The sequence below is a fragment of the Aspergillus foveolatus genome (genome assembly GCF_047715535.1).
Source record: "Aspergillus foveolatus strain CBS 279.81 unplaced genomic scaffold BDW70scaffold_33, whole genome shotgun sequence".
In the NCBI taxonomy this organism is placed as follows: Eukaryota; Fungi; Ascomycota; class Eurotiomycetes; order Eurotiales; family Aspergillaceae; genus Aspergillus; species Aspergillus foveolatus.
The window spans coordinates 175,261-199,244 of NW_027396097.1; the positions used below are offsets into that span (position 1 = coordinate 175,261).

The 23,984-nt window shown below is 50.8% G+C and overlaps 6 protein-coding genes across 6 annotated transcripts; 3 read left to right on the forward strand and 3 right to left on the reverse strand.

Annotated features, from left to right (window-relative positions):
* Positions 1-84: 84 nt before the first annotated feature.
* BDW70DRAFT_161102 (putative fermentation associated protein (Csf1)) lies at positions 85-9,750 on the reverse strand (the record flags this gene model as incomplete). Its single annotated transcript, XM_073740942.1, has 3 exons — positions 85-9,556; positions 9,612-9,647; positions 9,695-9,750. 3 exons carry the CDS (start codon positions 9,748-9,750, stop codon positions 85-87), a joined length of 9,564 nt encoding a protein of 3,187 aa, XP_073594854.1.
* A 266-nt stretch (positions 9,751-10,016) lies between these two features.
* BDW70DRAFT_73026 (organic solute transporter Ostalpha-domain-containing protein) lies at positions 10,017-12,604 on the forward strand. Its single transcript, XM_073744699.1, has 7 exons — positions 10,017-10,324; positions 10,396-10,413; positions 10,481-10,534; positions 10,587-10,674; positions 10,731-11,744; positions 11,796-12,154; positions 12,211-12,604. Exons 1-7 carry the CDS (start codon positions 10,212-10,214, stop codon positions 12,380-12,382), a joined length of 1,818 nt encoding a protein of 605 aa, XP_073594855.1. The 5' UTR covers positions 10,017-10,211; the 3' UTR covers positions 12,383-12,604.
* An 809-nt stretch (positions 12,605-13,413) lies between these two features.
* Positions 13,414-15,212, forward strand: BDW70DRAFT_161104 (uncharacterized protein; the record flags this gene model as incomplete). The annotated part of the gene is made up of 2 exons (XM_073740943.1): positions 13,414-13,537; positions 13,606-15,212. The coding sequence occupies 2 exons, from the start codon at positions 13,414-13,416 to the stop codon at positions 15,210-15,212; spliced, it is 1,731 nt and encodes a 576-aa protein (XP_073594856.1).
* Positions 15,213-15,622: 410 nt separating this feature from the next.
* BDW70DRAFT_138622 (KH domain protein) lies at positions 15,623-20,263 on the reverse strand. The gene is made up of 5 exons (XM_073737256.1): positions 19,090-20,263; positions 18,717-18,998; positions 18,202-18,663; positions 17,829-18,153; positions 15,623-17,776 (listed from the first exon to the last, which is right to left on the reverse strand). Exons 1-5 carry the CDS (start codon positions 19,615-19,617, stop codon positions 16,362-16,364), a joined length of 3,012 nt encoding a protein of 1,003 aa, XP_073594857.1. The 5' UTR covers positions 19,618-20,263; the 3' UTR covers positions 15,623-16,361.
* A 1-nt stretch (position 20,264) lies between these two features.
* Positions 20,265-20,965, forward strand: BDW70DRAFT_138623 (uncharacterized protein). Its single transcript, XM_073737257.1, has one exon. It carries the CDS (start codon positions 20,476-20,478, stop codon positions 20,725-20,727), a length of 252 nt encoding a protein of 83 aa, XP_073594858.1. The 5' UTR covers positions 20,265-20,475; the 3' UTR covers positions 20,728-20,965.
* Positions 20,966-21,560: 595 nt separating this feature from the next.
* Positions 21,561-23,969, reverse strand: BDW70DRAFT_161106 (uncharacterized protein; the record flags this gene model as incomplete). The annotated part of the gene is made up of 1 exon (XM_073740944.1): positions 21,561-23,969. The coding sequence occupies one exon, from the start codon at positions 23,967-23,969 to the stop codon at positions 21,561-21,563; it is 2,409 nt and encodes an 802-aa protein (XP_073594859.1).
* Between the last annotated feature and the right edge of the window lie 15 nt (positions 23,970-23,984).

A 23,984-nucleotide genomic window follows, 5' to 3' on the forward strand; every position in this document is an offset into this window, starting at 1 on the left:
AGTGCATGAATGTAACTCGAAACTGGGTATAACAGTGATAATTATACAAGAAATACATGAACGGCAAAAGCTAGTTGAGGGCCTTCAAGAAGACCACAGTATCTTGGCATAAGCGTCCTCTACCTCCTTGGCCACCTCCAGCAAGGTAACAATGATGATCTGATGCGTGACATTTGGGAGCTTGTCCCGCTGAAGGCCAATCCACTCTAGCGGTGGCGTAGCTTCGCCCATGTCACGCAGCTGCGGCGTCTCTATCACTGGTGGCTCGATTGCCACGTAGTTGTACTTGGACTGCGGCACGTTGACGACCGCTGTGATTTTTTCTTGCTGGTCACTCTTGTCTCCGCCACCTTCTGCGTTCAGCCCTCCTGTAATGCGAACTGCAGATGGCGGCAGGGGCTTGCCTAATCGCGAAGCCAATGCACGAGAGTGGGCTTCCCACATATCCCGGATGAAACTGATGCGGGAGTAATTCCATCCAACATCTACTTTGCCTTCGAAGCTGCTGCGGAAGAGATACTCGATCTGATGTGATCCTGGACCTTGCCACGTTTCCATGCCGGCCACCACTCGAGGGACTTTAAGGATCGTCCCCCCGCGGGTTTCAATCACGCGCGTAGCAGTCTCAGCCACAAGGAGTTTCTCGACCGGGACGGGCTCAGACCGAGAGATCGGGGACAAGGCGACACGCAATTGCCCTAGTGTGAGACCCAGGGCACTATGAATCTTGCCTTTGTCCAGTGACACGTCGAAGCGAGCTTGAGCCTCATGGGCTTCTATCTTGAAGACGTGATTGTCAAAGAAGGTGCTCGGGAACACTCCAATGTGAATTGCATGGATGGTCACAACCACTCCAGTTTGGAGAGAAATAGGTGTCAGCTCGGTTTTCTCTTCGGCTTGCTTTGTCGCCTTTTGAGACGACTCGAGCCGATCGGAGAAGATGGAGCCCTTTCGGCGAATGTATCTTTCAATTTCTCTCAGTGACGACTCGTAAGCCGCCTGCTTGTCTTGCATAAGCCTTTGCCAAGCCTGGATTAGGGCAAGGGATTGCGAGGCAGTCAAAGTCGTGCAGAATACTTGTACTTCACCACCATCCAGGATACTAAATAATCGCTCATTCGCTTCGTCGGATGAGCCTCCAACATTGTACATCAAGAAGTCGAAGGACGCTATATGTGCGATCAAGAAGGGTTGGTAGTCAAAGGAGACTTTAACCTGAAGCTGATTGAAGGAGATCGAAGCCTGTATCAATGGCGTCTTGATTTCAGAGCTATCCTCTGGCCAATTGATAGAAGTGCGCACTTTGATGGTCTGAAACTCAGCCAAGCCACTCAGCCTGCCTTTGCTATTGATTCCAATAGACTTGAGTCCAATGCAAAGCACCTGCTCGCGAACAGATGTCTTTTGGGATGAAAGCCATAAATCTTCAATCGCGAACTGGGCTTTTCCCAACGTCGATCCCATATCAAGCTGGATTATCACTTTTTCAATTGCGATTGTCGTGTTCCATGGGAAAGCAGGAGCAGAGGCCACTTGCTGGTAACGCTGAACAATGTAGGCTTGCGTCTCTGAGGGTTCTGCCTCGAGTTTTGCGCCTGCGTCAGGAGAATCACTTGCCGGTACCCAGATCTCACGAAACAATAAGAGATCTTGGACTTGTCTCACGTTGAGCATCACTTGCACTGGGCTCACGCGTAGAGCCGCCGAAATACCTTTCGACTTGCCCAGGTGTCTGCTGTTCATTAAGGACATGACGATCGAACTGACCTCGAAACTTGCAGTAGACTCGTTTGAGTATACGTGTTTCACAGACGCCGCAAAATCATTGAAAGACACTGAAAGTGCTAGGAATCGTTCATCACCGTCTGCTTGGACAGTATTGATAGCGACATAAACACTCTCAAATCCCACGGTAGCTGCGACTCGAGCAATGGGTTGACAGCTCAAACTGAATTCCTGCTTGCAAATCAAGAGGCCAACGTTCAGTTTGCACCGGCCGAGTACTGAGGCAGGATCGCTGGTGTCAAGGGGTGTATCCTGCATAAGTCTTTGCGATTGCAGCATCATGGTGTTGGACGGTCTCCTAGGCTTTGATTGCTCTCCCATCACTTCCTTCACAGTGGCGGACATCTGTCTCACCAAGGGAACAATGCTTGGAAATAGGACATTGGTGGATGCATCTATCTTCAACTCTGCATTCAGCGTGGAGTCCTCATGAGCGCTGTCCTCGAACTGAACCTTTAATGCAACACCGGGCGCACGCAGTGTAGCAGTTGATGTGTCATCTTCTCGGACGAATTGGCCGTATTTCGATTCTTTGGCTACTTTTTGTTTCAAGGTGGCAGTAAGAAGGCTTTGTTGATCTTTACTCTGCTTCCCTTGAAGGGAAACGATAGCACCAGCGAAGTCAACATCAACGAGCACGGAGCGAACCCGTTTATTTCCGAACAGAGAACGTGGCTTCGTATTGTCGTCGGACAATTTAGCCACTGTGATAGAGTTGGCATCGCGAACGGTCTTGACAGCAGAGGCTATTGAGTTTTGAATCATATTTGCAGGGAGGATAAAATCAGAAGTAGCCCGGATATCCAACGACTTCCCTGCAGCCTGAAGAGCCACACGAACGTCTTCAGCTGTTGAAGAGTATGCCACATTGAACACCAATTCTGGAAGTGAAGCCGAATTGAGTGACCGCTTTCTCCTATCACCCGCGACAGGCACCATCTGAAGTTGAACATTCTCAATCCGGAGCTTTGCGGAAGTCGTTTTCTTGTTTGACAGATCCACGCGTTTAATTGAGAACACGAGGTCATCAGCTCTGCGATGAGACACGCCTTGCGTAAAGGTGGCCATGTTCCAAGCCACTTGGATATTGTTAAGACCCAGTGAAAATATGGCGCCGAAAAGGTCATCACCATGAGCACCATCATCGGGCATCTGGAAGCTAGGGACATCGGAGGTCTTTGTCTTCGTCTGTGAGTGAACTCGGTGGCGAAGCCTCTTTAGACGCTTCACCTCATGCGAGAGGTCCAATGTTTTGATCCGTTCTCGAAGATGAGCAGCAACATCAACAACAAGTGCGGCAGCCTCGGGATAAAGCTCAATGTTACAGTTTTCACTGGTCAGGTGGAACGATTGTAATGTCTTCCCATTTTCATCAGTGACGGATGTTCCCTTGATCTTGGCATCAAGAGCAAAGCTGCAGTAAGAACGAGCACTGTGAGTGGCCTTTTTGCTCAGATCAAAGCTAATCCTGGAAGTGTCAACCTGGAATTCAGGGTACTCGGTCGGATACCCGGCTTCTAAACCGTTATTGAGCCGCATACGTATCATCCCTAAACTGAACTCCATGTCTGCTGAGTAGTTCTTGCCGTTCAGGCCAGGCGCCGTAGCATGTATCTTGGTTCCAGCCATCGATGTCCGGGCCCTGTAGAGAAAGACTGAATCGGAACTCTCTCTGGGTTGCGATGTCCCAATATCGAAGGGAAGGACTTCCTGGAAATGCAACTTCAGAGACTCCATATTCTGTTTCAGATCAGATATTAGATGAGAGAGTTCAGGCCTTGTCAAGACATCAAGGAGAGTCCGCACGGCACTAGCCTCGAGTTCTATTATCTCAATGGTAACGTCGACATCCATCTCGGTGCGGTTGGGTGATATGTTGGCGATGATTCTACCGTTAATGGGCGGGAACCCGAGCTCCGACACAGACTGCTGGATACCACCATCGTTGGAAAGGAATGCATGGAGGTTTCGCTTCACGTCAAAATCGATTTCCATTTTTGGTCCAAGCCTAGATATAATGGAAGCTCTCGCTACCTCGCCGGTGATAGCGTACTCCAGAGAAGGCAGTATGCGGAAGCTCAAGCGATAGTCATCCAGGAATGTGGCGACCTGAAACCTATGCCGCGGCGGTTTTTGGTCGGAAGCCTTGTCCTGAGATCGGCGTGCTGGCAAATTCAGGTTCTGGATGAGATGGTAGACAAACTGAATCTCGTCGTCTATCACCCGATCAGCTATGTGGGCGAGACTTAGCGGGTCCTCATTCATGTCGAATCTCATTCTTCGGCTGGATACAGCGACCTTCCAGTCGTGCTGTACCTCAGCCGCTGGGGTTTCAGTGGCGCGGAAGCAGTAGATATGTGGTTCGGTGAATCTCCATTGCACCATAGCCGAAGAAAAATTGGACAGATCCAACGAGGAAGACTTCGAGCTTATTAGCAAGCTTGCGCTCGCGCTCTTGTGATCCAAGGGTGTCCAGATGATTGAACTTCGAATGGCTTCACCGATGAGCGCTAATTTCAAGTTGATACCGTCGACAGTCAGAGCTCCTGAATCTGTACCTAATACAATCTGCAGTGCCTTCTGTTCTACCACAGTGTTCTGGGGAACTTCCTCGGAAACTGTGGATTCCAAGGTGACAGTCGACATGGCATTCATGAGACCTTCCACCAGGTCCAGAATCTCCCACCTTAGGCGGAGATTAACGGACAGACAGTAAGACTCCACAGTAATCAGAGAACTCGGGGTCTCCCGTTGGTTAGTATAGTCGCCCTGTCGGGAGTCAGATGTGACAACAGTGGACAAGTCTCGAACAACAAAATCGCTCTCCCTCGGTCCAGGATCAATCGAAAAACGAAACAATTTGATTGTGGAAGAGAAAGAGGCATTCAACGGCGCATTCTCGAAAATATCGTTTGGGAAGCCCCATACCCGTCGCATTACATAGCTTTTTTCAACGTGAGCTAAATCCCAGGCCCGCCACTGATCAAAGCTAGAAAGGACTTCAGATTTTGCATTCACATGGAGTGTAATGTCATCAGATGAGCATTTTGCGGTCAAGTCCTCTTGCTGCTCGATGGAGAGGTTGTTAAAGACGTTCCGGATACGAGAAAGGATCTTCCATGAATCATGATGTCGCAGATGTCCAGAGGCCATCCTAAGCATATAGGAGATGCGCGTTAAGAAAGCTGGATCCGGCATTTCTGCGGCGGATTGAGTGAGACGATATATCAGGAAGCGCATTCGCTTATGGCGACGTATAGAGGCATGTTTAAAGGATGATGTCGCAGAATCAAGCATGGTAGTTGTGCGACGAACAAGGTAGGCGAGTTGCTCAACCGACTTAGTTGAGGTGGCTATATGAAAGGCACGAACCTGCAAGTTCGATCTAATCGTCGGTGTAGTCGTAATCCAGAAGCTGATGTCGCGCAGCATACAGCTGACTTCGGACTTCAGTCGGTGCTGATCAGCTTGACTACTTTCAACCGAGACTGAGAAACTCTCAGCGGCGACATGTGCAGTCATGGCTTTTTTAATACCCGCGATGAGATCTCCTTTCTGCCGCTCGACCCTTGTTCTGAATTCCGTCTTTAGGCGGCAAACCTCTACCCGATATTCATCTCGGAAAGCGGCTTCGTTGGCACTGAAAAAGTCCGAGTCGTTGACTAGCTTCAACGATACCAAAGGAGCTCGAATGGCAAAGCTAGTGGCTTTCTTCGGATTCGGTAAAGACTTTTCGTAGGCCATGATATCCGAAACAATGTCCTTTTGCAGCGAATCAATTATCTCAACTGGGTGCCGCAACTCTAGGGACTCAGCCAGTGCCGAGAGTACAAAAAGGGATCTCGGCGTGCAGAAGCCCCTGACTCCTCTATGTAAGTCGACCATAAAATTTGTATGCGTTGTACTGTCACTCTCAGAACGTGAGAACTGGGGATCGAACTTTGGCGCCGGAGGCTCTGCTTGAGAAACACCAGCATTTGACACCTGGCTGGCAGGCAATTGAGACGTGTCTAGTCTAATTCGATGAAGGGTGAATTCCGGGACAGCCCACGCATTCGGATTGTCTTGAGACGCTTGTTGAGAGGCCTTGGCCCAATACCTGGGTGAGCTGTATCTCAGACCAACTCTGGCCATCTCAGAGAATCTCTGATATTGATGCATTGAAGATGACATACTCCGGGTCTCTTTTACACTCCGCGTTCCTTGCTTCAGTCCGCTCCCGCTGTTGGAAGAGTCTGAACGCAGGAGAAAACTCCTTTGGCTGCTATTGTCCTTTGAATACGCCTTTGGCGGCAAGCCCACTAATCCTGAGTCTCTTGTTAAAGGTTCAGGCATTGTTGGTATGGCAATTGTCGGTCTGGGTGCTACATCCTGACCTGGGTAGAGTGTTCCCGGCTCGATTTCATTCAATTCAAAAAGAAGCCATGGTGTGCGTTGGGTTCTCTGATCGTGGGCTCGAATATGGGCCTGCTGAAGCCTTCGACTTTCCGCAATGTCGCTTCTCCTTTGCACCATTCTCAGTTTGATAGAAGTTTGAAGCAAAGCAAGTGGAAGCACGTCAAGAGCATCCACACTGCCAGACTTTGAAAGAGAAGAGCAATCAATTGCAGCAATGGATATGTCTGGCATCAGAAGACTCATACGTTTTGAGAACCTAGCATGAGCCCAGTCATTGAACCTCGCCGTTACTGTCTCTGACTTCAAAACGAGAGCGTCATTGTCCATAAGAATCGAAATATGGACTAAAGCAACTCGAGCTCGCAAGAATGTCACGTCATGGAGAGCAATAGGAAAGAGAGGAGGAAGAACATTTTCTTCGTTGTCAAAAGAAAAATCGAAGCTCTTCAAGGCACTGGCTAGAGAAGCCAGGAATTTGGGTGAACATTCGCCAATAATGCTCCCAACATCAAAGTCCCAATTGCAAACGTAAGTTGGTTCTGTTGGTGGCAGACCAAAAATGCGGTGTCCGTAGACTGAGGCGCCATCTATGAACAGCTGAGTATCAGAGATTATAGGGTCCTCCTTCACCCAGGGAGATTCCAGGGCGGCGCTTAAAGGAGCAAGTGAGAACTGCATGTCCATGTAGTAGTTTGTAAACCTCAAATCGACCTCCAGGCAAGGAGCGGTAAGCTGAACATAATTATGATCATCATACAGAGTCTCCGGTAGAAGGACACATGGGTGTTCGACAGTGACGTGCAGCACAACGTCTAGATCATTTGCCTTCTTGTTCGGGTTGATCCCATTGTGTACTGCAGTCGGATCCCCCGAATACGCGAGCTCCTGGTATTCCTCAAGTGTCTTGAAGTGGATCTCTTCACCAAAGTAATTCTCTTTCACAATCATGAAAGACTTGATAAGAAATCCAAACATGTACAACCTCGGAGAGATACCATGCAGGTTGAGTTGTAAGATATCTGTCAGCTCAGGGGAGGTCGAAAGGAAATAACTATAAGTCCCGTCAATTGTCAAGGTCTCCAAGGTGGCTGTTTTTTTGTTCTTCAAGAACGTGTGCAGTGTGTCCCACATCGGGGCTACGAAGTCGACCTCAGCGTCCTGTAGAGTGACGTTGAAATCCACGACGTTTTGCTCGGCGCGGTACTTGTCCAGCGGAATAGCAATATCCGACGTCAATTTGTTGCCCTTGATCACAAGCAAACGATTGTCACTGAGGTTAGTGGGGTCACTGACGATATTCGAGTCATTGACGTTAGCATAGAGCCGTATATCTGTGAAAGATATACTCAAATGATAGATGAATGGCACGAACGTATGATAATCAGGTGCGGGGCCAGAACCCCAATCCGTGATCAGGTCCGTTAGAAGGAATACGTGATCCCGCAGTAAAAAGAGCTCCATGTCCTGGTTCTCCACGCCGAATTTCCATCTACGGAGCGCTTTCCAAGAGAGCGGGACTGAGAGATCGCAAGTGATGAGTTGCCTGGGGCAAGACCATAACAAAGCGTGGTTCACGCTTGACGACATCTTCGAATCGCGAAAATCAAGATCAAGTTGGCTAGAGAAACCTGGCTTTCCAGGCACCATGTCCATTGTGTAATGCATAGTTGAGTTTTCAGCGATGCGAAGTGCAAACCATCCAAAGGGACGGATATCGGGCCCTACATTGCCCTTCTCCCCTTCCGCGGCACGGCTCTGCTTCCTGCGTTGCTGCTTCTTTAACTTGGATGCACCGCGGACAGCATCCCCGCGACCTTTCCATTGCCAATCTTTGGACGACTCTCGCGTCGGGATGCGAAGAATGGTTTCTTGATCAAATTCAACTCTAAATCTGAAAGCGGAGCTCTGTCTTGTGTCGCCAGGACGCAAGTGTTCCGCAGGCTGGAAGTTCCGGTAGGAATTAGGAAAGAAGATATTTTGCAGGCCAACACGTTCTCTATCAGCCCAAGGGCCGTAGTTTATCATTCCACCAGCAACTTTCACGTCAATCCCCCATTCAGGAGGAGGCGCGCCATTTATGTCCGAAGATCTCGGAGGTGGAGGCCCCTCCGCAGCGGAATATGCTTTGACAACCCCGGGAATGTCCCAAAAATAGACGACAGTCATGCTAGGGCTATCCAAAACTGTGGAAAACCTGCCGTATTCAATAGCATCCCATTCAGAGTGATCATCTTGACTGCCTTGATCTAGGTAACGGGAGAGACCAACCCAGCGTGTATCATGGTTGACGTTAGTTGTATGCCGTGTGTCCTGACCAGTGCGTCGGTCGTGTACGTGGAATGACTCGACTGAGGTTTGAAAGTATGGTATAAGATCACGGACTGAGTGCCAAATTCTGCGCTTCTGGAACTGGTAGTTGAAAACAGTATCTCTCTTCCTCTTCGCGCCAGGCTTCTCTTCCCGTACCGTGCTTAGACGTCTGGCAGCGGCAAGTTGGCTTTGTTTGTAATCTGGATTGGGTCTCATTTGCACAACGGGATGATCAAATCTGAAGCTAAACACTTGCCGGTAAAGGTCCAGTGGGCTCGCAGCGCAACAAGCCTCAATTAAACCAGTTGCGGAATCAAACGTCGTAGTCAAGACCGATCTTGTATTCTCATTTCCCATTACTATAGCACCTTTGTCACACTCAAGTTTTACCGGCAAAAGCTGGAGCAAACCAGACAAGTTGTCCCTAGTATCCTGTTCACCGGGTGCACCCTCCTGGGGAGTGCATGTTTCCATGGCGCGCCCATGGCGAGCAGTGCTACCATCAGCAGCATTTGCCTGCTCAGGGGAGGATTCATTTGAAGACGGTGCGGCGGTTTGGTTTTCTTTCAAACTCGCGTCTGATAATACGCTCTCACGGTCAGGTGATTGAGTTGATGCTGCCGCTGCCGTTCTGAATCCAGTGAGGATACTATCATAAGCCGGTGTCCGATTATATATAAACCATTCCAAACCATAGAACTTAGCCGTGATTCGACAAGGGAGGGCGGCCGGGCAGTCGACCCCTCCTTTCTCACCAATGCTACCATTTCTATTACCAGCATATTCAGTATCTTCTGAGTTTCGAGCCCCGGTGCGCGAGAAATCCGTACGTCTCACTGCGTGCTTCCAGAAGTTCCAGGTGAGAAAACCTCCATGTATGAAAATCGTCTCGTTCACGCCGTGATATCGGATGCCCTTGAAGAATATTCTTCCTCCTATTAGGGATATTTGGAGCGCGTTGATGTCGACATAGGCGCGATAATAATGCCACGTGTATGCTCGTATCCCGTACGATAAGAGAGCCGCGAAGAGACGGTTAAAGTAGAGCAGGAAGAAAAGCACACTTGTGCAGCCTTTTGGTAAGCCAGATATCCTCGCAGGAGACTTTGCCAACTTACAGAATACAAGATACTATGATCTGGAGAAGAAAGAACCTATAAATCAATCAGCACGGGTCTGACAGCCACAGCAGATTTCCTACCAGTTGAAACTAGGGTCTGGGGTCAAAGCCAAGGTCGTGAATGATGAAGCGGACATTTCGCGATACCCGTGGAGCGGCCGATAGCCTTCAACATGGCGGCCGGAGTCGGATCGCGTTCCTCGAGACGACCAAGCGCAAAACGGGGAATACGTATCCCCGCAGAGATATCCCTATATTCCAAACATAACAGGAGAAAAAGAGACCTAAACGAGGATAATAAGCACTGGGGCGATCGCCGTGGTGGGAGGAATGATGGAGAAGTTCCGAAGGCGGTGGAGATACAGTAAAGGGAGCTCTAGAGTCTAGACGGCGGCACATCGAGCTCGATTCCTGCAGCCTGACCAGTTGCTCACTCTGGTTGTGCATAGTCTATCTTACCAGGTCGCGAAGTCAGTCTGATTCGTTGGTCTACGATCGCCTAAAGTGTCGCCCCTCTGTCCAAGCTCCCCGTTATCCGCCATGCTTTGATCCAGCTGCGATAGCGTACGCGGTCGAGTACTCCGTACCGCGAGTGGTTATGGCAACAATGATAACAGCCTCATCATCCGGCGGAACAGGCTCGAGCTTAGCTCGAGCTGCAGTGATAGTCGCTGGAGTCTGCTCACTGGTTGCCACATTGCTCTCATTTGTGTACGAACCTTGCTTCTCTTAACCCCTCCTGAATGCTAGGGAGCTATACTAACGGCATGTCTTCCTGCTAGATCCATATGGCTTCAGACGTACGCCCGGCATCCTCTAGACACCCGCATTGTTATCTTTCTCTCCGTGCTGATTTAGACGCGCCAGGAAAAACTACCGCAAGCCGCTCCTTCAACGATATGTCGTTCGCATATTATTAATGTTAGTGTTGGACTTCGCGTGATGGCTGCCTGTGCTCCGCTTATCGTAACAGGGTCCCAATATATGCAGCTTCTTCTTGGGCGAGTATTGTATCACTAAAGGCGTCACTATGGCTGGCTCCTATTCGTGACGTATACGAGGTATCTCCAACTGCCAGAGGCTTAGTTATATTGTTTGTTGACAGGCTGTTCTGCAGGCCTTCACCATCTACACTTTCTTTCAGCTCCTCATCAACTTTCTAGGCGGCGAACGAGCAGTGATCATTATGATGCATGGTCGTCCGCCTGTTCAACATGCATGGCCGCTAAATCACATCCTATCCAAAGTCGATATCTCAGACCCATATACTTTCCTCAACGTGAAGCGCGGCATCTTGCAATATACCTGGCTGAAGCCAGTTCTTGCCATTGTTTCCATCGTCATGAAAGCAACAGATACCTACAAGGAAGGTTATTTGGGCTTATCGTCCGGTTACCTCTGGACCGGTATTCTGTATAATATTAGCGTTACCATTAGTCTCTATTCGCTGGCGCTGTTCTGGGTGTGTCTTCATCATGATCTGGCCCCATTTCGTCCCGTCCCCAAGTTCCTCTGTGTCAAACTTATTATATTTGCTTCCTACTGGCAGGGGTTCTTCCTATCAATCCTTCAATGGCTTGGAGCTTTGCCCAATGGCACGGGGGACTATACACCGGATAACCTTGCGGCTGCCATCCAAGACAGTTTGACTTGTTTCGAGATGCCCGTATTTGCAGTTGCTCATTGGTACGCATTCTCATGGCACGACTATGCAGATTCAACCATCTCGGCCGCTCGCCTTCCGGTCAAGTACGCTCTTCGTGATGCATTCGGGGCGAAGGATTTGATTGAGGATACCAAGATGACCATGCGGGGCGAAAACTACGCGTACAGGCTCTTCGATTCGGGTGACCACATCATTCCGCATGCAGAATCTAATTCGCGCGTGCGGCGGGTCATGCATGGCATGCGATACGAGCGCGGTGGAAAGGGGAAATACTGGATCCCTCAGCCGGGAGAGGTTAACAGTCGAACCCCTTTGCTCGGCGGCTTCAACGGTAGCAGTGGTAGTCGACGCAATAGCACGCTCGACCGGTATCGCTCACGCAGTGAGTCGGAGGAGACTACTCTCGACGAATCTGACGAGAGACTCTTTTCACAAGCCCGGGAACTAGAATTCGGCGACTTCAATGTAAGTGGTTTGTCAGCAACCCTAAGATATCCCGAAGCTGAACTGTGTTAGTACCCGGTCATCACTGCCAATTTAGTCCCGAGAGACCAACGACTTGCCAGTCCCGCTCCCTCCCGTTCTTCTCAGCAGCCTACATTGGTGAAGAAGGCGAGAAAAAGCAGAAAGTCTCATGCATCAAGCAGTGGACGTAAAACCAGCGAAGGCCATGCCTCCAGGAGCTCACGACAAGAGCGCTTTGAGACGTCAAAACCTCAACGACAGAGTACCGACTCGCCGAAGTCGCCGAGCTCTCATCGCAGTCAGTTAGTGGATCTTGTGGTAGAAGACCGAGAGGCGGAAGAGGAGGAGCGCGCGCAAATCCAGCGAGCATTCGGATCAGTAGCGGTCGAGGACGAGCCCAAACACTTCCAGTATGTAGTGTAATCCAACCTTAGCATGGTGTGACCATTGCTGACTTACGCAACAGGAGACCGTCTGGTGATCCGGTCGACGGAGGGCCCACCAAGGATGCGGAAGGAAACACCGAATCCACAAGCAAGCAGCAGAGGCTGGGGGAGCTAGATGATGAAGGAACGAGTCCGAAGACACCTGCGTGGGACTACAGAGATTTGGAAGAAGACAATGTGTGGAGCAGATAGTGAACTTGCACTGGGTATCATGCACATGGATGAATGACTTATTACTTTCTTTTCACTCCTTTGTCACATAGTTACTTGCGTCTCTTTAGCGTTACTTTTGACTGTATCTGAAGCGCTTTGTTGGGCAGAGTACTGTTGAAACACAAACATGCTTATCATTCCATGCGAGGGCCCAACTCCAGATCAACTTCTCCATCTTCCGCAATCTCCCCAACCTCCAAAGCTCCTTAACGGTTCGCCCCTGCCCCTCCATCAATTCTGCATCTAACAAGCAATTAGTTTCTTTTTTTGACGCTAGGGTCCTTTCCTGCAGAGGAACGAGGCCAATATGGCCAACGATCAGCATCCCGCAGTGTTCCTTACCAAATTCGGCGACTCAAGCAATAGGATTCCGCCGTTACGCGCCCGCCACAATGCAGCATCATTTAGCTCGAGGTGATCTGGCAGAGCCAATGTGACAACATCACAGACAACCGACGAATTAAATCTATGTCCTGCACTATGGCGGAATCGATGGTTCGACACGTTGGCCAGGGAAGGCTGGCATGCAGCATGATGACTGGTCTACGGCAAAGCTCTGGCTGGACGAAGTCTGCTCCTGGCCTTATCAGAAGAAGAGGGTGCCTGAGCGACGAAATGAGATGGTTCGGTGGATGCCCACGTTGCATGGCTGGTGTTGGCCAGACTCGAGCTCATTCCTTTGTCCGACTGAATCAAGTTCCTTCTAGTGAACGCCCTTAATCATCTCGCGTTGACTATTTCTGTTTCTACTGCCACCACGAGCGTGGTCTATCTACTGCATGTCCCTCTCCTCTTGAGCTTCGAGGTTCGACGACTTGATGTCTGCGCAGGTTGATTCCTCGCTCGTCTTTCCTTCTCATGCCGCCTGTTTATAATCTTTCACTCCCAAAGGTTACGATTTATATCTTTTCTCTTAGCTGTCTTCTTTCGTTATCTCTCTTCTCCAGGTCCCCGGGGTATCCCCTGTTTCAGTGAAAGGAATGGACTGTCAGCTCTAAGCTCTGGTAGCGATGCAGAAGGCAGTCGAGCAAGCAGGATCCGTATTCACTGGATGGGTCTCAACCTGCTTGTTCTGCCTCGACTCAAACGGCGATGGTGAGCGCGCCCACCATCAGCAAGCCATAAAGCAAAGAGGTATGCCTATATAGCCATCCACCACAGCGCTTAAGTATTTACTAACACTCAGACTACCCCTTTCACAGGCGCTGAGCGAGAGATGCAAATATGCCACTCTCAGCCTCACCTTGTCCCTCCCATGAAATTGGTCGTCTACGACGACCTCCCCAGCCCAGGTCCACCATCTCCCTCATCATCATTCCCATCTTGGATTATGGACGAGGGCAGGAACCTCGTCTCGCGGGCCTCTATCCGGGCAAGCATGTCGTTTAGACGCAGGTCAACCGCTCCACTGAGGATCAGTGCACCAACAGACTTCAGAGTGGTAGCAGGGACAAGTGCAACTCTGCCTACCCGTGCCCTCTCAACAGCCCCAGCTCAAAGGTCGTACCGTCCCCTAGAACTGAGTTTCCAAGACCCAGCAAACAGGCTACCTGAGCTCCCCCGCTTCAGTGACTTCAACTTCGACTTCGGACTTGACAACGGCCAACCACAGGCAGCAGCTATCGCTCGGCCGCCGAAAGCATTCTCCTTTATGACGGATGCTTCCTATCAGAGTCGACCACAAACGTTCATTTCGCATACTCGCCAGCCGTCGTCCTCATTCAGCGTGCCTCGAAAGCCCGTGGGGTCCGGGTCTCGTCGGTCGTCACTTGCGACTCTCGAATTGCTCATGGAGAGGAAAACTCCCAACCCTACGGCTATGAGGCATCCTCTCATTCCGCAATTCTCTGTTCGCTCTTCTACTACCTCTGTCGCCACTGGCCTGGCTACGACCACTTTTCCATCCCCTTCTTCTCCCACTTGGCTGGATTCAACTGTGGGTGTGGGAAGTCCGCCTCTATCGAACAATACCCCTTCCCGAGCGTTACAGTCACACGATGCCACCGCATCTGCATCAACCATCCACAAAACCCTCAAGCCGGCAACACCACAGCCCCAGTGCCTGGCCCAAAGCAAATCCCTGCCGTCCCTTCCCGTTCCCAACAAGACCTACGAACGTGTTTCAACCCCAATGGACACAGGTATGGGTATTGATGTAGATACTCAACACCGTTTATTCTCACCAACAATGCCCATGACGACACCTAACCTGTCCCTTCCCCCATCCCGCTCCAGTCGTGTAACGCAATGGCTTCTACAACAAACCACTGCGATATCCACACCACCTAAAACGCCTACCTCCGCATCTCCCCCAACCTTCCCATTCGCGCCCCCGTCATCATCCTCCCGCAAGCCAAGCTTGAGTCTAAGTTCAAGTTTAAGCGACAAGCTCTCCATGCGTATCCGCTCTCGTACATTAAGCGGGTCGACTATCGCGCCGTCCACGCCAACTGTGCCCGTGCCTGTACCTGTACCAGCCGGTGCCAAAACAACCGTGGTGTCAGATCCGCCGTCGCCCCCCTCACGAGCAACCACAGCGACAGCACGCACGTCCACGCTCGATTCCCGCATTGAGAAGGAGTTTGAGATACCCGGGCCTTACCCATATGCATCCACATACCCCTTCCCTCGACAAGCACGGTCTCAGACACAGTCAAGCACCCAGCCCCAATTCCACCCGGCACCCACAATCCACGAGGCGCAGCAGCATACCAATCTGAACTTAGATTACTATGCCTATGGCCACCACCATCACCCGGATAATGATCATGACCACCATCGACAATCCGCCATCGGCGTGGCGTTTTGAGTTGAGCTTCCTGCTTTGAACCTACCTACCCATACCTATTATTTCCGCTCCGGCGTAATGTTACCTTTCCGTACCTTGGCGTTATGATCGTTGATCGTAACATATTTCTTTGGACTGTCATTTCAGGTTAGATTTGATGCGTATGCGCATCCCCCCTTCGCCGCAGCCGCGATGTTAGTTTGAGTTTTACATATATATATATGTAGCTATAACTAATAATTTCATCACTTATTGTCTATCAACAAAAGCTATATTCAGCGCTTGGTATCGCCTAGGGGCGGTAGGCTGCATGTTCATAGTTACATAATACGAACATTAAAGCCTTACAAGACTACCTCTTACGATAAGGGGCAAGAATCACAACCATAGATAGTTTACGTTTAGCGCCGACTAGATAATGTAAATGAACGAATGGTCCTAAAACTTGCATCCTAGACGAATTAGTATATAACCCTTGCAGGCTCTCTGTTCTCATCATCTCCATTTTTCAGGCTACAATTCTGAACATTTAGAAATACCTTTAAAGTATACCCAGAGGTATATATATAACTAGAGCGTAAGATGTCCAAAAGCCAGAGAGAAGAAACCAAGTTGGCAAGGGCAAGACTCGAAACAAAGCAAAGCAAAGCAAGCTAGGTAAATCAACACCAAGATACTCCATGGTTTCAGTTAGTATCATAGCTGAGATAGATATAAAGGCGCAATTGTATGGATGGAATGTCTTTTTAACATAATCTGGCTGACTGACTGGTCGGCTCGAGAAAGGGATAAGCATACTCGACACCATGACATCCATGCGGTTTCACAGTGAAGGCCACAACCATGATAATCAAACAGACGGTAGGCCTGGAAACTGATCATAGGGCACTAGTAGGTAGTGCCCTAACATTCCAAGTCAAGTCAATTCAAGTCTTAGCAATCCTTATTCGGTCTGCGATTTTCTTTCTTTCGACGCCATGCTATACATGAGGAAATAGCAGAGCATAACTCTCCGTGGTATCAAAAAACAATATGAGTGAGTTCAAAAACTGTGTCAAGACAGAAAATCCGAAACAATAATTCGCTCGTAACAGTAGTGATAGCAAAGGGTAACAAAAATTTGAAACTGAAATTTCTCTTGGGGTATACTGCTGCAAATTGACATTGATTTTAACGCGGTGGCCCAATAGGGGCCGGGTATCCAGAAGTAGAATTGGAAGTGCTAGGACGACCACTATCAAAAGACGCGCGGAGCTCATGCTTGGGTGTCATGTCTCCCGGCGCGGTACCGAATGGAAATTTCGTGTCAAAGCGCGCGGGCCAGCCATTGCTACTGCTGTGGCTATGGGAACTCCCGAGGGCGGGGAGGTCATCCTCGGGGAGGTTCACGCCAGAGTCATTCCACGGGTTGCGGTAGCCGCTATCCCGGGATTCCATGGAAACTAGAGATGCCTTTGATGCATTGCTGGAGGCGTGCTTGAAGAATGAAGCCGGGGATGCGGAATGGTTCTTGCGGCCGATGAATGAAGAAAACGAAGAGATGCTGCCGGGTTTTCTGAGGCGCTCGAATATTGACCCACGCTCACTCGTCTCGTCAGTGAAACTGGGCCGAGTGGGAGAGTCTGTAGCGATCGGAGTGGGAGCATGCTGCAACAGCTTCGAGTCAAAGAACGGTAAGGACTCTTCGAAGGAGTCAGACTTGGGCCGCGGAATGGCCCCTTTAACCGTGGTAGCATCGAGTCCATGCGCCACAAGTCGAGAGATCAAGAAGTCAATTGCGTCTTTCAGACCGCCAGCATTGTTGCGCGTGTACCCAAGTATAACGCGGTCCTCAGGAGGGAACGCGGGCGAATCCGATCCGTTTTCAGTAGCCTGTGGATCGGGAATATCCACAGTAGTATCAACCTCGTACTGATCCTTGAGTTTGGCGCAAACGTCCTCGCGAAAATCTGCACCTCTGAAAAATTCTCGCAGTTCAGGTGAACTCTGGAACAGAAGTTCATGGCTTTCAGGCACCATTCCCAGCAAGGCATCGACGGCTTGCGGGACCTGATACTCAGGACCAGAGACTGTAACGACATCGCTCGCAAGCTCTGTGCTGGGAAACTCGATCTTGCAGTTCCACTTCTTTTCGAGTTCGTCGATTTCCGGCATACGGGCAAGCAGTTCACGGTGATACAGTCGGTTGATCACCACGCGCTCTGAAACGTACTCGGCATCAACTTTCTCGACCATGTCCATGATCTCCTGCTTGACCAAGTCAAGACTCTGCGCATTTCGTGCAGGGGTCCGGCAGATGACATTGTCAACCTTAATATCATCGTCGTCTTTGCCCATACCGCCGCGATCCATGGCATTAGAGAACTTGACAAAGACAGAGTACTTCTTCATGATCCGCTGAATGTGCTGTCCACCAATACCGATGATACGCTTGTGATACTGATCAGGGACGTGGAAGGATATTGACGCCGGCATCTCCTGCTCGACAAGATCAAGACCGCTCTTGGTCGACTCGAACTGGTTTCCACAAACATCAATGTAGAAGTTGTACTCGTTGAAGCCATCAAAGATAATTTGTACGTTGCCTATTTACTGTCAGTGATGTCCTCTTTCCAGCTGCCTATGACTAGCACTCACTTTGGCCCATGATCTTATTGATCTTGCCGTTCTTCTTGCCGCTGACGAACTCCTTGTGCTCGTTCGCTAACTCAATCTTTACACGCATCTGATACTGGCTGCGCTGAACGAAGGGGATCTGATTGATTACCGTCATAGCGGCTTTGACAGCGTCGTCGGATCCGTTAATGGTGAAGTTCAGGTTGTCGAAGCTAACTTCAGCGCCGGAATTGGTGCAGATATCGGAGAGCATTGTCCGCACTTCCGCATGAGTAGGAGTTCGCACAGCACCCGGGGTCGGGTCGGGCACGAGAATCCACCACGAAGCACTGTAAAATTGGCCGGCCTAATGGATTGTTAGCTGTGCCAGAGTAGTTCTTCTCGGAAACCGTACCAATGCCATGATCTCCCTAACAGTTCGCTCAACGTGCAGCACATCAGTCCCTTGAATACGTACTATACCTCGCTGGCTGCCCAACTGCGGGAAAAGCACGTAGGAACCATTCATTTCCATGACCTTCCGGACCTTGTCCAACCGGTCAAGCAGGATGTTGTCGATTTTGTTGGAGTTGACAACCACATCCTTGACATAGACTTTCACACCCATTACCAGCTCATGCAGCTTCTGCTTGGCCCGAGCAATTTGTTCCTGAGTCTCGCCCGTGATGTAAACTTCGTCTTCACTACGACGGTGGGCGCCTGGCGGTATGTAACCGAAGATGCGTGGGAACGGAGGAGGAAAATAGATGGCTGTGCCAGTGGCGGCCTCGATGAGCTTGATATTCTTGCGAGTGCGACCGCAGACCAAAGTGTGGGTGGTAAGATCCAGCTTCACGGCATCGACGTGACGTTTGAGCTTTTTTTTTTGTTAGAAACATCTTGTAAGCTAGACAGGAACAACAAACTCACAATTTGATCGATCATGATCAGAACCCTTGTCTTGGCATGTTCCGTGCTCTCCATATCGCCATAGATGCAAACCCGGAAACGTTGATCCAACCCATTGTCTGTGGCGTACCCATACGAGGAGACAACGGCACTATCGTTATCACGAAGCTTGGGTGTGAGGAGAAAGATATCCGTGCCAGTGTAGGCGGCTAAAGTGTCCAAGTGCTCCAGGACAGGCGGTCGGACCTCCTTGGTCTGGTTATCCGTGATGAGATGCGTATCAACGTCAACGGTCGCACATCGCTGCAGTAGCGAAAACGTTAGCGAGACATGAACCAAAATCGAGGCACCGTAAGCCGGGCAGTAGAAAGTCCAAAAAACATTATTTACATACCAGCAAGATAGGCGTATCATTCAAGATTTTGGCTCGCATTTTTCGCACAGTCTCCCCGTCACCGGTGATACAGACATTGGTAGCCAATCCTTGCGGCCGACGTTGTAGAGACGGAACGGTCTTAGGCTCCGACGAGCTGACCAGTGCCTCGACCCTCCCATTGCTGCTTTCGGTGATTTGACGGCACAGTATCCGTAGGGCTTCGACGTTGCTGGTGTGGACGGGCAGCTGGTGGATGGGCGTGCCTTCGGGCGTGCCCTCAGGAAAAGACCACCGCTGGAGAGCCTTGGGACTCGCGTGCAGGACATCATCCACATCTGGACCGGCGAGAGTCGAGGAAAACGGCACATTGAAGGAGAGGTTGACGGTAGGATCAATACCGGTCGGCGGGGTCATCGGAGGTGCGCCATGGGGCCGTCGAAGCGAGTGGGAAGCCAACTCTGCATGAGGCCGCGACATGCCAAAGGTCGGTGTCATTCGCTCCCAACCATGACGGGCCTGGCCCGTGAAATTGGTGATCTTGTGCATAATCGGAGCAGGATCGAATCTCTGACCCCTTGAACGAATCGAGGGGAGAGAGACGATGGGAGTCAGGCGGAGGATATGGCGAGCGTCGGACCGGGTGGGCGGGTAACCAGGAAGAGAGGAGGGAAACGGAAGAAGAAAGTGGTCTTCCCAGGCCGTGAAGACGCCGTTCTCAACAGGGATGGACGATGGAAGAGGAATGGGCGCACAGGAGGAGTGGGTTGGGATGGGAATGGACGGAATGAACTCAGCAACCTAAAACGGGTATCGAGGGATGGGAGGACAGAAAGAGGAATGGAGGCGGGAAAAAAGGAAGGGAAAGGAAGGCAGGGAAAAGAAACAGAGAAGAAAAGAAAGGGGAAGAAAAAGGATAAAAGAAGTAAAGCTGGCGCGAGGGAATGGGAGGACTGTGGTGGGATGGAGAGACGTTGGTGAGGTGGAAGGTGAAGGTGAAGGTAGAGGTGAGGAAGAGTCGTCCACCAGCCAGAGTGAGCGAGAGCGAGGAGGCCGAGTGGGAGAGCAGATCGAGACGGATCGAGATGGAGGGAAAATCAGCGGCTGAATCCAGCAGTCTGACCACGACGACGACGGTCAACAACAGTAAAATAGTCCCCCAAAGGTACTTTTTTCTTCTGCTGGGTCTAGCATCTATTCAGTCTCTCCATATGTTTGTTCACTGCTCAGCAGTCGTGATCATCTAGCTTCTTAACCCGCGGGAACTGCGGATGTCTCAACCCACCCATATCACATTGTCCACACAGTCCAGCCTACGACAAGTCTACGACGGCCAACGACGAGCCAACGACTATCGTGACTTTCGAATTAATTTCCCCCTTCGGTGCGTTGGATGTCTATCTCACGATGGCTTTCCTTCCCCTTCAATCGAGGGATCTGATCGCAATACGAACAAGGGATACAGGAGGTCAAGACAGGGCTGAGTTTGGCCGAGGCTCCAGCTGGGCAGGGTTTGCTTCCAAGTTACGTATTATTGCTCCGCTAGGCCAGTTAATAATTCAGAACTTTAGCAGTGGTATGGGACGAGTCCATGCATTCCAAGCATACCTGACGATCCTCGTCATAATCGCAATCCGGTTCAGCACGGTCCACTGCTGATTCCCTTTCGAGAACAAGCGAGAGAACGAGTCACGTGCCACTGTCGAGCCTGGTCTGGACTCACATTAACAGCCATTCGGTCTGCACCCGGTCCAGCTGCGTGAGGGCTCCGTATGCTGGTTCGCAGCGGGACATACGGAGTATAATGGAGAGCTTCTGATTTGTCATTACAAGTAGTGTTATAGTATTACTGAATACTGGAGTACTGGTAGTGCTGGTAGTGCTGGTAGTGCTGGTAGTAGTATTTTCGAGGACGTAGACAACTGTTAACAAGGTTTGCAGAGGTCGTCGGTATGACAGGGTGGATCAACCCTCTCGTCTAGTGATGGTCAGATCACGCCAGTCAAGTTGGCAGTAGAGGAACAACAGCCAGAGTCCGGAGTATTTAAGCTTCGTTTTGGCAGACAACTAAGCGGCGCGCCACCTGGTGCAAGCTCATATTCTTAACCTTGCAGAGCACATCGACTGCATACTTAATTTCCCGGCCTATGAACCTGCGTCCAGCATCAAAGCATCATTCTGGCGGCGACTTCTGACCCGCCTGGGCACCTGGCTTCCTGCCCAAAAGATGACGTCGGCAAGGCTATAGCTGAATACGTGAAGGAAAATCTGGGACTGGTATGACTCAAGATTTCACGTGTTAAAGATCATGTTAATCTATTGCTTCGAAAAGTGTCATTTGAAATCGCTTTTGAACGCCTATTCCCTAGTCACTGTGGCACCATTGCTTTTAATCTGCTTTAAATGCTGTTTAATGCAGCTTTTGATGCAACTGTACAAGACCGCTAGAAAAGCACTGTAAATCAATCATCCTTTTAAAACAAATCTACCGCTCAGTACCGCTGAGGAACTCGGTGGATTGCATCCCTCGACCCGTCGAGCACCACTCGCTCGGGCTCGCCGTTCTCGTAATACCGGTTCTCACGGGCCATAGGCCGTGCGGCTACGTATTGGACCGGTCGCTCAATGTACTCTCTTGGCCTTCGCATCTCCTCGTCAACGTATACGCTCGTGTCGCGACCACCGGGATGGACACTTTCCACGCGCTGTATCACTTCGCGGGGCTCCTGGTATCTGGTTGTCGGCGGTCGGACACTTGGGATTCGTACTACTCTTTCTCGGGGAAGTTCAGCTTCTTCCGCATAATGACTCGGCCGGGCTGCATAGTCGTGAACCTGCACGCTGCTACTACGCGGGTACGGCTCTCGCACCTCAAAGGGCGCCGCGTAAGGGCGCCGATCAGTCGGTGGCGGTCGAGCATAGTCCGTCACTCGTCGGTAACCCTGAGGCAGTTCGTGCACAAATCTTCGACCGCTGTAAGGGTCCTCAATAACCGATGCAGCCCGGGCGCTAGCCTGGCGCATCGGCGGAGGGGCCTCGTATAAATCGGCCCTCGGAATCCGAGTAGCCGGCGGTGGCATCGCCGACAATTTCGGTGCGGAGATAGTCTCGTAATACTGATTACCATGCTCATCTATAACAATTCGTCGCGGAGGTGACTGCACAACGTGATCGTTATAGTAAGATTCGGGATACTGTGGCGGAAGAGGTGATGCATAACGCCTTGGCGCAAGCTCATCATAATATCGTGCGCCGTCCTGTTGCGGCAGGCGTTCAACAATCGTATACGGCCCGTTCCGAGCAGGGTGAGGGCCTTGTTGTTCAGCATATTCGCGCCCCCATTCAGGCTTTCGCGCCTGATGCAAACTCGCCACTCTTCTCAGGTCCTGGTCATCCCGCATTGGCCGCTGGGCAGCCAGCCGTGAAGCTGTACGGGGTATCACCTGATCGCCATGAGCCTCATCGTAAGGTTCCATTCCATATCCTGAAGTTCTTAGCGCCGGCTCCCGTCGGTCAACCACTGGCGTATAGCGGGGTGAAGGGACATCAATGTAAACAGGCCCTTCTTGAGCACGTGGTCGGTAAAGAGGTGGCGTATCTGCAAAAGGAGGAGGGGAAACAGGCTCCTCTTTGATGAAGGGTTTAACCGAACCACCACCTTGAGTTCTATACACCGGCCTGTCATCATGTAATCGCCTACGCTTTCTAGGGACTGGAAGTTGGGCGGCCACCTCAGGGCTCCCTCGACGCTCTGGATCATACTCTGAGCGCGATTCATGATGCTGGTTAACAGAAGGAACCTTGGCAATCGCGAGAGGAGAGACCCTAGACGGCTGGGGAGCTGCGGGTGATGTGATATGATTCCGTATAACTCGTACTCCATCTGCCGGAGAGATCGACCGTCTATCGTACCGGTCTCGTGGACTAACTACCTGGCGTTTAGGGCCGTTCGGAACGGCTCTTGGGGGTTCGTAAGTCTCTACCCTTTCCATCGGCGCCACTCCAGGAGCTGGAGGGGAGTATTCAGGTTCATCCGACGGCTCAGCCAGTTGGCGCATGTGTGTCCTGTACGTTTCCGAGTAGTGCGGCTGCCTTTGAGACGAAGGTCGGGGCTCTGCAATGGTGTAAGTATCTTGCATTGACTGATCCGAGTCGGGACGGTTGAGGGCTTCAAGCCGATGCAACTCATCTGAGTATCTTCTTCTGATGGCCCCAGTGTCATGTTCCCCGGGTACAGACGATGACGCCGAAGACGACTTATGGTCACCGTGCTGCGGGGAGTCTGGGGCCCTGCTAGAGTAGAAGGAGTTCTCGTCAATAGAGTCACTAGGCGCCGCAGTCTCAGGTGCTGGGGAGGGTTTGACTATTTCATGCGCCCGTGTGAGAACTTCAGAGACGTCAAAATCAGGGGTCGCGTCCTGTATGGATACTTTCTGTTTTGACTCCTGTCTCTTCAGCTCAACCTGTTCCCGTATCTCCCTTTCAACTCTTTGTCTCTGCAATTGCAGTTCTGCCCTCACCAAATCCTCTGACTTTTCCAGGAAGATCGGATCAATTTCCGAGGCAGGATTGGGAAGGATACGGGAGGCCGTCGTATTCGAGGGGCCATTTGTGAAATTTGTTCTCGGGGAGCCGACAGGCTTCACTGTAGACGCAATATGGTGAGACGCAGCCTTGGGAGGCGAAACCTCCTTCTTGTCCGCCTTGTTTTGAGGCGTTACTGACGCAGGCGGGTTACGAGACACGCCTTTGCGGACAAATTGCTGCGGAACCTTCAACCTAGGGTGAGTCCCAGAAAAGATATCCTCGCTTATTTTTAGAATCTTCTCATACTCCTTGATCTCCTCCGCTGTCGAAAGTTTGTGTCCAGCGCTCCTCGCCGGAAGCTGGGTTGCTGCCATGTTCTAGGAGCTGGT